The 14,696-nt window shown below is 30.0% G+C and overlaps 1 protein-coding gene across 7 annotated transcripts in view; it reads left to right on the forward strand.

The window, feature by feature from the left end:
* shaker (Potassium voltage-gated channel protein Shaker) overlaps positions 1-14,696 on the forward strand; it is a 92,169-nt gene that overhangs the window by 51,813 nt on the left and 25,660 nt on the right. The window contains exon 1 of one of the 7 annotated variants that reach the window (XM_035079872.1): positions 2,849-3,072. The exons of 5 other annotated variants lie outside the window; for them this stretch is intronic. In XM_035079872.1, the coding sequence (XP_034935763.1) occupies positions 3,047-3,072 (26 nt within the window). In that variant the 5' untranslated portion in view covers positions 2,849-3,046. Of the gene's footprint in view, positions 1-2,848; positions 3,073-12,546; positions 12,637-14,696 lie in introns of those variants that run through there. One more of the 7 variants, XM_035079871.1, reaches the window with a different exon arrangement.

A 14,696-nucleotide genomic window follows, 5' to 3' on the forward strand; every position in this document is an offset into this window, starting at 1 on the left:
CTTCTTTCTCGAATCAGATATTTTCTTCATGTTTGAAAAATTTCTCCTTTGTCAGTGAATATGAAAATAATTCTAATCATTCAACATTAACTCTTCAATATACAAAAAAAAAATCAATTCACTCATAATTTAAGAGTTATTTGGCTTCTCATAATTGATAGATTGAATGACATTTCAGAAACAAGATTTTCGTTATTACATGAAACTTTATAATCAATTGGCCTTGTAAGAAATTTATTACATAATATAAGTTTATCCCAACATGAGTAATTCAAAAATTCTGTAATATAAATATTCAGTTAACCTTGTAATAGAAAAACTAATTTCTGATTAATAAGATGGTAATTGTGGTGATGAAATAAATTTGTTATCTAATTCAATAATGCATCGGTAAAATTAAACAATAACGCGAAATGACGCATAATATAATTCCTGTTATACTTTCTTCTTTCCATAAATTCGAAAGTTTCTAAGATTCTACAAGTTCAGTTGAAGATATTAGCTTCCGGAAATTCATAGTTGTTGTGAGCCAAGTATTTCGGTCATGGTCATAAAAAACAGGAAGGACACTTTTTCATCTCCATTATTTGTTTTATATCATCTTTGATTTCACAACAAAAACCCTAAATTCGATCATCTCATCATTTATATTATATTAATTAAATTATAACACATAATTGATTTTGATTTCAATAATGTTGATGTTAATGGGCTCGTCATTACGTCTAACCACTCGGAAGTGTATTGCATCGTCTGCAGTGTCGCGTGCAGCTACTGTAGATGCACTGCCTGCTTTAGTAAGGAAACTTTATCCGTACCACTCACTCCTTTATTCAGGATTGCGACCAAAGCTTTATGTTTAGAATTAATGACTTTACTACCCTATTATCATTGATTTTCGGCTTCCGATTTCATTCAAACTATCACATATTTCTTAATGTACAATTTAGAAAAACTGAAAATAATTGTGTGACAATTGATTTTGTTTTTATTCGTGAGAAAAAAAGATATTTAATTAGTTTTAGTTGCGATAAAATTGCTTTTAATTTAATTTCACTGAAAGTTTGATTAAAAAAAATGAATGTAGTGATAAAATTTTTAGCTAATTATTTTTCATTTATTTATAATTAAATTTTTAAAACTGTATTTTATTGAAAATAAATTTAACACTATATGATATTAATCAAAGATATATTTAATGGAACAACGATTTTCCGTTTTGTTTTAATAGTTGAATTCATTTAGGAAATATTAATTTTCATCCACAACATTATACAATCGGATTTGACATATTTAATTATTATATATAAAGTATAGATAAATACATGTATGTTGCATTGATTATCTCGTGGTAAATTTTTGATTGAGCTTGAAATCTTGGAGGCCTTACTCAACAGGTCAATATTGGATTACAGACAAAGAAAATTCTGGCTGCTGTTATCATTGTGACTTGGATTTCTTTTATGTTTACGACTCACAATCTCACCAACAAATCATTCGTAGGGATTGTTAAGAGATTAAGAAAAAGTATACTTTATCTTATTTAGAGAGAGGAAAAAGAATAAATAAAAATAATGCTCTAAAAAATGAGGAAAAGTAGATATTTGAAACGGATATCCCAAAAGTTGTCAACACATAAAAACGCTACACAGCTGATGAAACTTAAAATATCTGTGAAATTGTCGAGTCTCAGAGGTATAGAGTTTCAGCGGGAAAAAGCTGACGTAATGACATGTAAATAAAGGACAAGTAAAATTTGGTTGAAGCAAAGAAAAAAAAGTTTATTTGTGGAAAGATGGGTTTAATTCTCGGTAAAAACGACTTTGATTTCAATGAGGAAATTGGAGGTATTTAAAGGATCAAGGATGGCATAACAGCGTAGCAAGTAGGGTAGGGCAGGGGTGTTGAGGGTTTGATATCGACTGGAGTGTGGATACGGCACTACCCCATGCGCCTGATAGTCTTTTACCATCTCTGTCTGTTATTCCTTTACGTCACTCGACTTTTCCTCGTCTTCCTCATGTACGCCCTTCACGAACGTCTGCCGGAATCCCCACCACACGTTCCATAGCATCGAGCTTTCCGGCGCGGGCTTTCTGTCGCTCTCACTCTGAAGCTCTCCTCGATTCGCTTGTCTCGCGCCTGTAGCGCCACCGGGTAACGTGGTGGCAATGAGGAAAACCATTCATCCACTATCCTACTACCTTCCTACCTATCCTAGATCCAACCTACCCGACGACAAACCTATTTAGCGAGGGAGCTCCTCAAACGCGCTCGGCTCCCTGTTGACTGTGTACAATAGTGCCGAGACTAGAGTCACGCCGAGTGCAAGTTGAGTGCGTATGCGTGAATGCGCCTGTCACGCGTTATACATCATTCGTCAGAATATCCCAGTCGCGTTGCCGCCGAAAACCGCATTAGGTCACTCCGCCGGACTAAGCAATCAAGAGCGTTGATTTCGCTCTTTAACTCGACACTAATCGCGCTGGCTTACTACTTAAAACATACGGACAGACAGCGTGTTATCAGTTACATTCCTGACGTTTCATCTCCTTTACCAAATTACAGTGACAGTGTAGTGAAAAAATTGGCACATTTACCATGTGAGATTACTTAGTGATCAAAAATCTCGCCAAATAATCAGTAATTTAAGTAAATCATAAATAAATCAACACACTATGATGAACTTGCAAATTTATTTTGCAATTCCTATTTTTTTATTATTACTACTGAACAATTGTAAGAAATTTCATAATTGGTTAGTGAGATAACCGTATAATCTCATTGTCTGACTGTCACCATTGACAATTACTATTTGAGCCGTCTCATTGTTCCGTCCTTCGTTTACGTCAATAACATGTTGGCTAAGAATCATGATATTATTTCGCGCGTGTTATTATCCTTTTAATGAAAATTCCCAAAGCAATAAATGAACGCACACTGATGTTGGTGTCGTCATCGTCGTGGTGGTCGTCAGGATTCACCGGGTAATCGGGTGACAAATCTTTATTGAAGTGAAACAACAGAGCAGCCGTCCCCATGCAACATGCAGATGATCCTGGTTGCTGGCGGGTGAGTCCATCGTCTCGTTCGCAGTCTCCCGCCTCTCGTCGTTGCTTCGCCAACGCCACCACTGCATCACTTCGTATTATTTCTTCTCGTTCAAGTGACATACTAACTCATTTAGATGAATATTTCTGTCAGTTACAATGTCTCTCTTTCCATGTGTGTGTTGTAATATCGTGTATTTGTATATGCTGACATGCATTGTCATTGCTCCGAGCCAAAGCTTACAAATGCGAGAAAACAGTATACCTTCCTCACCCGTGCGCCACGTGCATGACATCGCGCTCAAAAGCCCATTTACTGACTATTTGCCAAATTCGCAACTTCTTCTATTGATGTCATCCTATCTTTCGTAATCTTCCTCATGCTCCTAATGAAAATCCTTTCCTCGTATCATCATCACTGACATTCTCATTATGATTTTGTTCATCATGGGATTTTCCATCTTTGACAAGAATGTCGAACGAGGACAAGCTTTCTATGCTTGTCGATTCACATTTGTCACAAAAGTACTATTTTATATAAAAATAACAATGTCAATGGTCTTATATACTTTTACTAAAGCCTCTCGAAACAATCTATAGTCGAGGAAGTTTTTTTCTGTCAACTCGTACTGCTTTCTTAATAAAAGAATTGAGACAAAAAAAAATGAAACAACTATAGGCAATTGATGACAGAGCTTTTTTCACAATTTTTAGATCCAAGTTTTTTTCTATCTAAGAAACAAGATGACTCTAATCGGTTAGTTTTTTTATTCGACCTTCTTTTGCAGCTGTCACCATACTTCTTCTCTTGCTCAATCTTTTGCTTTCTTTCTGAAAGTAAAGAAGAGGCAGAGATGTATGAGAAAAAAAATTAATTTCATATTGATCATTTATTCAGAATGTTTATCAACTTTATGTCAATACTTTCCTTTAAATTTCCATACTGCATATATAATTGCCTACTCTACTAAATTATGGCATTCAATATACGTTCACATACTTAACGATATATATATATATACACCAATGGATAAGCAGTCGATTCAAGAGGTTAAGTACATATCGATAAGTGATTCATTGAGCTTTTATAACGTTTTAATATTACTATAGACGATATCTTACACACTACATACGACCCTCGTAACATTTGCACACTTTCAAAAAGTTATGTGAGGGTTTGGAGATAATTGCTTTCAAATTTAATGAGTTTACACAATAATGATACTCGATAATTATCTATTATCTAAAAGTGAAGAGAGATTTATTTTTAAGAAAAACATCGATTTTCTTTTCTTTCTTAACCCTTTTTTCTAATAATACCCACTACTAAGATTATGAAAGAAGTTTAAAATCAAAGTTTTAAATTTAGAATATAATCTGTATAATTTTTTAACAAACTATTTTATGCGAAATAATTTTTCATTTATTAAAGAGATTTAAAATTTTTAATGCAGCTTTTAATCCATTTTTTTTCTTCTTGATTTTGCCCTAAAGTTTGTGAGTTATTTTTTTCATGATTAAACTTGGTTGATATACCGGAAAAAACTTTTAATCGATAAATTTGTATCCAAATGATTTGTTTTCGACTCATTAAGTGGAGCTAATTAGTAATTAAGGTAAATGTTGTGGAAAAAGAAAATCGTTAAAAAATTAGAAAATGAAAAACTCTCAGAGATTTTGCACATTTTTAAAATTGCTTATCTTGTAAATGGGGGAAAATTTGCACTGATTACGTAATCACTTTGTACTTTTATCTAGTAACAAAAAATAAGAATGAATGAGAATAGACAAAAAAAAAGAGCAATTTACTTTTTTTGGCATATTAACTTGGTTGTAACTCCCAGTTGATTTTTCTTTGTTAAACTCTGATTGTTCCGTAAATCTAGAGCAACTAGAATAGGAAGACATTTTACTTTTGGATGTGGGATTGGAAACGTTATTTGACGAGTGGTGGTGCAGTTTAAGTGAAGTATCGTAAGATTCGATTCTTGATATTAGATTTCCTCTAAAAATACGACAAAAAATATTTTAACGTAGATCGTGCTATGGATACATTCAAAAGCTTTTTATACGATTGGAAAAAAAACACACCTTTGACCACTGGAATTCAAAATTGATGGGTATACCATGTAAATTATTATACCTAATAGTATCCAATAAAAATAATAGCTTTGTCAAAGGACAAATTGTTATCATAATCTTTCAATCAGTTACTAAACAGCTTTTTTATTTACAAAGTCAATAAAAAATTGAACCATCCTCACTGGATTTTCATAACACCCAAAAGAACAGGAAAAAAAAAATAAATTAATATTAATCAGCACTGATTCAATATTAAACAGCAAAATAAATCATCATAAATTTGAAATAAAAAAACGAATCAATACTCAAAAATTTTCAAGTCGTTTAAAAAAAAAAATGAAGATCTTGAAGGGAACCTTTTTCTAAGTTTATGGATGCTCTTATCAACAAAACCATCAGATTCTACTCTCGATCATCTCTTGACTGTTGAATTTCCCTCTTTTTCTTCGCTATATTTAAATTTTTCCAATTGGTTTCCGACAATGCACGTTTATCAATTTTATTTTTACCTAAAATTTACACAGAATCGTTCGTTCCAATTTTTTTTCAATTCACTAAAAGTTATCAAATAGTACTTTTATCAATCATTATTATTAGTTTTTATGATTCATCAGAAATTGATTACAAGCCATGCATGAATTCATGATTGGTACCTTTAAAATGCAGTAATTAAATCACATTATGGGAGCATGTGCTATAATTCAGCTGTTTATTAACGTAGGAGCTTACATACTAGTAGTATAATAGTGCAATTTACAAAATATTCCAATTCACTATTACGTGGAATAATTTCACGAAACATTGAAGGTAATGAAAGTTCGATCGTTTTATAGAGAGGAATAATATTTAATTGAGAAATGGCAAGAAGCAAGTGAAATTATATTTAATTAACAGTTAACGAAATATACAGCAAAGCCTGATAAAAGAATACATTATAAATTAAAAATATTTAATATGTTCAGTGTACCAAGATTGGTAACATTTTATGCACCATTTCATCCATTTTCTTCGACATTTAAAAACAATAATCTTTTTCTGTCATAAAAGCTATTTACTCTTTTATACATTCGATTCTTTATTTCTTCATGAAAATTTATGATTTCATTTTTCATTTCCATTCTTTTATTTTCGAGTTTTTCTTGTCAATTAATTTTGTGTCAAATTTTTCAATAATATACCATTTTTCTAACGAGCGTTATTTTACGCTCAAATATGCTCTCTTTATGTTTGCTATAATACTTCAATTAGAGTTATTTATTACCGAAATAGAGAAGTTCTGAAGGAAAATGAAAACAAACCGTCTATGAGCGTGAATCACGCACACGGTTCTATCTCACATGTGAATATAGAGCTCTAGTTATTTTTGAATGTATATTCCATCATAGGAAGAGCTTTGAATATTTACTACATAGTAAAATAATGTAGAAAAGCACTTTGTTGTGTTTTGTTCATAAATTATTAATAATAATAATAACAGAAGCTTATTTTCATGAATATAAAGCGGCATATTCACTTGAATGTACTTGAAAAAAAATTTGACAGTTTCAAGTGCAGCATTTGTGCCATTCATGTTGACTTTTTGATGCTCTTTTCCAAGAATAGAATAAAAATTGGAAAATTAAAAAATGTATCTTTTATTAATAATAAAAGTAGAAAACTTTTGGAGAAATTTACTGGTGGAAAAATCCATTAGTAAGAAGCCACGTCATGCGGTTTTAAAATAAATATCGTTCAGTGCTACACGTGTGGTTATTATATTTACAAAATAAAAGACATATCAAGCATATCATCATTTATGAACATTAGAGAAGGTAGAATAGAAGGGAATAAAAAAAGCTTGAAAAATGCTTGGCAAAAAATTTGGGCGGAAGTAATTATTTCATAAATTAGACGCACAGGTAAAGAGGAATAATATTGAAAAAAATGAATTTTTTAAATCACGTCATAAAATCTTTAAAAAAAAATCTTCCTTTAAATCAGGGAAATTTGCAAGTTGTTAACAACTGAAATACGGAAATGTATTTAGCAGTGAGAAACTAAGTAGAAATGAAGTCGATATACGTCGCGTGTTGATCAATCGTAACTCGGAAGAAACGATAGTAGGCTTTGTAAGGAAGAATGGGTAGTTGAGAAGAGATAAAAGGAAAAAATTGACAAGGAATAATCTGCACTCACTGCGCCTTCTCTTGTCATAGTTGAGAATGCTTTCTGTACAGTTAATATTATTTTCCTCTTTTATTTCCTCATTCTTTTATTTTCTCTTTCAAAGATTTAATGACTTTCCAGTGTATTTAAAGCATCTAGTAATCTTAGTTTGGCTTTCTGCCGGATCGAATGTCGTCTGGATTCTGACGATAAAAAAATCTACTGATGTTGTCATTTGGCAAACCTAAAAAAACCTTGGTAAATAAATGGTTGAATTTTTATTTGCCTCCAGGCGTTAATGAATGAATTGGTTACAAATAATATTAAAAGTTTGAGACATGAACTATAATATGTTTAAAACTAATTAATTAAGCTCCAGTAATTAACGAAACGAACTTGTCTTATTATTAGACTACTAATATTCGAACTTTCATAATAAACGAGACCTTATTTAGTTCGTTCAACTCATTTTCTCATTTTTCAACTTCACAAGTGGCAAAGAGATTCTCACTTTTGTTTAGAACACCCACGAGATGGAGCAGATAATTTTCTCGAGATAAACTCACCAACTAAATTTAACAAGTGAATTCAGACAACAAGGTTGTCTACAAATTTTCCATTCATCGTCGATAACATTTATTTTGAGTATGCCATGAATAAACATTATATAATAAGTTATTCAAAAAGAAAATTCAATTTGAGCTTAAATTTGTGTTTATCAAAATAAATTTTAACGAACATCATAAGTGATTTAAAAATTATTCTGATGCATTTATTCATAAATTTATGGAAAGATAAAATAGGAGAAAAAATATTAAATATATTATAGCTGGGCCAAAGTTTATGCCGCCATAAAAATGAATTTAATCATTTTAAATAAAAATTTATATTCTTTTATTAATTTATACATTTTCAATCTCAATGATTCGATTACAGAGAATAAAAATATTTATATAAAATTTAACTTTACTTACTATTTAAATTTTCACCATTGCTGTCCTTTTCATGAACATTAAATTTTATTAAAAATTCTAATGAAAATTATTGAAATATTTTTCTTTTTTAAAAATAATAGTTTATATTTCTTTTGAAACCATATGAATTTATTGATATGTAGTATTTTTCAAACTCATTGATAATTAATTGACTGGCAAGCTGATGGGATAACAAATTCAGTGAAATAGAATAAAATAAAATGAATAACTTGCATATAGGCTGCCAAAACTGAAATACAACTTTAAGTGGCTTGAATGAAATTTTATAAAACGTTTTTGGCAATAAGCATCCACATATTGTTCTTGTTCCATTTTTTTCTTTTATTGCTGATCAATTTAATTCTTTTTTTTTGTTCGGCAAATTCCAAGCCAATGTGGTTCTTCTTATCATGCATCATTAGCTACATGTCTCAAAAGTTAAACTTTCAATCATTGATAAGAATGTTGCCTGCCGAGAGCCAACAAAACATACCTATTTCTGTAAAAAAACATATAAGTATACTTATAGGACGAAATTCAATAACCACAATATGTTCGAGTAACTCATGTACAATAAATTAAATCTTTCATCTCTTATTTTTCTCACTCGCTACCTCGCCCACACAAATATACGTTTCACAGCATCACCTGTAGTGTTCGACATATCGTTTATGTCATTGCGTGAATGATAAACGTTTCTCATATTTTATTCTCATCGCCCACCAAATGGTACCACCGTTTTCACACTTGCTAATGTCAACCATTTTCATGGTTTGTTGAAAAATTATCGGCTCTCTGGGTACTTCAATTTTAACGTCACATTTTATCTTTTCAATTCATTACAACATTTAAAGTTAGCAAAGGATTTTTTAATATTTTTAATTGAATTTTTAAACAGTCAAATAATCAATATTTGCTCTTTTCCAAAGTATATTTCCGATCTTTACATGTTAGTTATGTATGATTTTAACGAAGTTTGCTGTCGAATTTATCTGTCTCGATAAGTCTCATTGAATCAAAAGTATTTTTATCGAAAAAAAAAATTGTTACAGAGTGATTTTTGTAGAGAGGTTTTTTTTTCTCTTCAATGACCAACTGATAAAAAATAAAAAATGATTGGGATTTTTATCAAAATTTTATTGATTACAATTTCATGAACATAGACATTGAGTACATGTTTGTTGTGTTTTTTTTTTGAATAGTTTTTGTTTGCAAATCTGCTTATTTTATCTTCATTCAACATTAAATACCTTCAAATATACCGTATGCATGGAAACTGATACAATAAATTTTTTTTTTTTACTCTATTTCCTGTCAAATCGTATACCTACCAGAAAAAAAATATATTCTTCATCGATAAGCATATTTATTTGTTAACAAAAAACATTTGAATAATAGATTACTCTTGTCTTTGATAGAATAACAAACACAGAGCGAAAAATATTGTGTTGGAATAAAAGAAAAATTTTCCTATTTTTATATCGGCATTTATTTTAATTTATCGTGCTTATGAAGTTCCCAATGCTTTCTTTATGTTAAATTCTTCACTGACCTGAGTTTAACTTGAGTGATAAAAATTTCCACTTGTAAAGATCGCTCGTCATTTGGTTTACATTACATTTCTTCATTGAAGAAACTTTGAATGAAAAATCTCTTGAATTCTTTTACCCATCATAGGATTTAAAAACGTTTAAATGATAAGCGACGAATGAGATTTAAGACTTATTCTACATTGACTTTAGAATTTTTCAAGCATATTATCCTTTAAAAAAAAAAAAAAACATTCGTTTAATCGCCACTCTTTTCATGAATCATAGAAATGAAACTATAATGGGGAATTTTTTTTAGCAATAAATTTGATACGATTGCGTGAAAATGCTAATCAAATATTTACCTTAGTAAACCAGTTGGATAATAAAGTACAAAGTGATATTAATCTAAGAAAAAGTGTTTGTCATCGTCATAAATAATGATTCAATAAGCAATAGTCTTTTGGTATCGCAAAGAGTACAAGAACACAGAAAAACTTTATTTATTCCTCGCGTAGAGAATAATTAATTCAATAACGTTTACCTATCAATTATAAAGTAAGAGAAAATAAGTAAATGTTTCCAAAAAGTTCTATACTTTTCAATGAAAAAGATTGAGGAATCAGTTCCTTAGAAAATTTTTGTTAAGCATCAGCAATACAATGATTAGCTTTCCGATAAACTATTAATTAATTATTGCTGCGGTATTCAGATATCCAATTATAGTTATAGAGAGTTTGGGAGCTGATTTGGTTTCTTTGACTAAAGACAATGCAATATGCGACCTCACTCGTGCATCACTAGCGCTTTGTCTCGCCACTTTTATCCCTTTCCACTTGGCAGTGTCACACGTCGGTTGTTAGACCCCTACCAAGCGATACAACGAGCTCCTAGCACACAAGTGTGACATTAGTTGTGAGCTACTGTTGTGCGACAACATCGATACGACGAGTGACAATTACTCTTCTATTAATTGTTGGACGACAAAGGGTTATATATTAGTTTTCGCGCGATATGGTCAATGGTGCTAGAAAATTGTGCTCGGCTTGAATACGCGCTCGAAAGCTATTGATCTCTTTAATTACACGAGTTATTGTCCATACAGTTGATATTAGCTTATTCATCATAATCGAATTGTGAAAATAAACTATTGCAATTTCTCAACAAAAAAAAAATAGAAATAAACTTTTATTATTTTACTTATTTATTTTATCACAATAAAAATAATAATAATTTTTCATTTTCATAAATATGATTGTAGTGATAAAAATAATCCTTTGTAAAAAACTTTATTGATTTTCATACACATAATAATGAAGTGAACTTGATAATTTTCAGAAAGTTCTCCATGCTCTTAAACAATAAAAGCTCTTTTTTCCAAATGTTTTTTGTTAGTGTGCACTTTTTTTTCACTCATTTAAAAATGTCAAAAGTGATGGGTATCAATAATAAACAAAGGTTACATATGATAAAAATGATAAAAGTATTGATAATGAAACCATTATTTTTCTTAGAAAAAAATTATTCATTTATCATTCTAGTCAATTATGTAATTAGAAAGTATACTTTACTTTAACTATCTTAGTGTTTCCATTTAAACAATATTAAGCTTTGTAAATAGAATAATTCATTTAAGGATATTGAGAAAATAGAGTATGTTTTTATGTGATATTGATTTTACTTAGCACATTTTTTTACTTTAATTGATTTATTTTATTTATTACGATTTTACAGTCTTTTTATGTTGTGGTTTACCGCTCCACTCAGTCGAGAAAGGCGTGTAGCGTGTGAATGACAATTCACCCACATGACAAGCCAAGTTAGGGTAAACGAAGCGTGTGGATCGAAGTTGGCGCGTTTATGTATAGAAAACGTTATGTATTAAAGCTACAAATTTCTATGGTTGAGTGATATTTTATGTACATATATATACCGAAACATAACACACACCATTGCAAATTATTAGCACTATTTTTTTCTGATACTTAATAGTGCTGTGGAGTATACATACATCGTGCATACATGAGTGATAAAAACTTTAATATCTCATCATGCCGTTTTCTTTGTATCAAGTGTACAAAAAATTTACTCCGATATTTGAACATTAAACAATTTTTTCACAAAAAAATCGACAATATATTTTGCTAAATCATTCGATATTTTTACGAACGTTTATGATAAAATAAAAAAAAACAGTTTAAATGAAACATGAAATACCTGATAATAATCGTGAATAAAAATAATCTACAATTAATATAATGTGAAGGTTTCGTGAAAAGAAAAATCGTTTCATTTAATTTTAAACTAAATAAATTACGAAAGTTGTGATATTAATGTTTCATATGAGTATTATAGACAAGCTTTAGATACAAACAAAAGCCCATGCAATTTATTATTCATTATTATATTTATTTTGTGAGCTGTGTAAAAAAAAATTGCATTTAACAATTTATTCTGTCGAGTTTTTTTCTTTTACTTTTAAAAATAATTTCCCTCGTAAGTGCACATTAAACGTGTATCCAGTTTAATCTCGATATCGATCTTATTTGTTAGGTTAAAGTTAACAAGAAAGATAATGCGGGTGTGGAAATTTTTGCATCATGCATACGGTAGAATGAATTTGAGTAGTGATTGTAGTATACGAAGGAATTTTTTTAATTAATTCAATATGCTAACGAAGACATTAAAATACTCAATGGAAAACAACGTTTTTCTATTGATTTTTGATGAATTTATTAATTTTACAACATTTAATATTAAAGTGTATTTAAAGTGAAACATGGCCGCGGTAGCTAGCATCTATGGATTCTCAGAGGATCGTCACGGGAAATACCCTGAGCACCGGCATCACCACTTGTGAGTTCCTCGTTCTAATATTAATCGAACAATGAAAGAACTCTACTTACAGTATAAACCAACTCTCAATATATCATATAAAGATTGAATTTAAACGATTTACTCAGCATTATTTAATCATCAAATCATCCATTTTGAAACATTGCAATTGCACGCTAGTATTTTACCTTCACGTCTTATGTCTACTTCTTGATGTTTCCTCAACAAGTTTCAAGAATTTCAGCCATTCAAATCACTGAAAATATTGTTTTTGATTTACTAGATTGAATATTCTGAACGAATCAATCAATTCACTATCAAGTTTATCACTTTGCACATCATTCAGGTATATGTAAAGTAGTAACCTTTAACATCTTCCAAGCAACAGGCATCTAACGAGTATCTATTATCTGAAAATACCTAGGTAAAGCCACGTTCAACCTGTTCATCACCTCTCAAACACTTACTTTTTATCTTGATACTTTGATTTTGTAATGAACAATTTTTTATACCATCCAATTAATTTATTCTCAAATTTATGGAGTTGAGCATACCGCAATTTGAATAGCTTGACTAAAGCATTCCACGGTAGTTGAATTGATTTCCAATATCAACTAGTAAGGCCTTCAACCAATGCGGCATAGGAACTATGTTTCTCGACAATGAACTATCGATGCAGTATACTAGAGATCAAATGGTCATAGTACCGATTCACAGCATCATGTTCATTATTTGACACTGATTACATCTTGAGTGATATAATAACAGCTTTACTGATAAATCCTCGGAAAATGATTGAATTAACACCGAGAGCAATATTTATTTTTCATTCCTCCAAGTTTCTGTTTTGTTTCTAACAATTCTCATTCACTTAAGTACAATATAACTCAACCACTGTCAAATTGTTTACATTAAACAAAGTATTTAATCAGAGCAGAATTATCTAAATTGACGCGTATGATAGTCGGAATATTCTTCCGGAAATTGTATGAATTTTATAAATTAAACTATTCAACTGAAAATATGCATGTTTCAATAAATTTTCGGTGGTATGATATACTGTATTCGAATTTTACAGCCATTTGAAATTGATTCTCTTTTTTTTTCTATTTTTTCTAAATACTAGCATTTTTATGTATAGTATTCGAAGTTTTATTTTAGTGAGAAAAAAGTATACAGGCATGCACTCACTTGAATATTTTCCATAAATGAAAAATGTCTGAATATGTCATTCATTCCTTAGAAAAGTGTATCTGAATAATAAAAGTGAAACGAAAGGAATTTTAACAACGAAAAAAGATGAATTTAATAAGGACAAAATATAAAAAAACTCTGTTGAAAAATTTTCCTTAGAGCTAATAGTTAAAATTAATTATCAATATATATATTTATACTGCAACTTATACCAGTTACTTATTTATGTAGTCAGTCATTTCATGCTTTAATATGTTAAGTTAAAATACAATAGTAAAAAAAGTCTTTGTAATCAATTAGTTCTAGCATTATTTTTTCCGTGTTCTTTATTTAGATTACTCTAGAGTCATAAGCAAAAGTATTAGAGAGATTAAAGGTGAAAATGAACAAGTAGTAGATCGCAAATGACTATCAGAATGATATCAGTATAACAGAATCTAGTCATGCCATCCGGAAGTTTTGGATATTACTTTCTTGACACTGAACTGTCCTGTACATGTGGATTTATCTAACTATAGATAGATGAAGTTTCTTTCAAAAAAATTTAAATGAACAGCCAAATAAACCGGAACGGGGTTACAAGACGATATTATCTCAATACTGTAAAATTACACCCTAGCACGAAAGAATTTCCGAGCATATTTTTAAACACATACATGCAGATGATTCTAGGTCGCAAGCTTTAAATGAATCAAATCATAATAATGGCCTATAAAATGTATATCGGATTGTAACTACTTGTTTGTCAGATCATTTTAAGACTTATTATACTTTTAATGTGTCGTTCAAAGTACAATAAAATTGGCAGCAACTCTTGGACCTTAAACATGTAAAGTATAGACATTACGTTACTGACATAAGTGACTTATACAAGCATTAACATTTTA

Source organism: Chelonus insularis, unplaced genomic scaffold (assembly GCF_013357705.1).
Source record: "Chelonus insularis isolate UGA/USDA-ARS -01 unplaced genomic scaffold, ASM1335770v1 contig_25_pilon, whole genome shotgun sequence".
In the NCBI taxonomy this organism is placed as follows: Eukaryota; Metazoa; Arthropoda; class Insecta; order Hymenoptera; family Braconidae; genus Chelonus; species Chelonus insularis.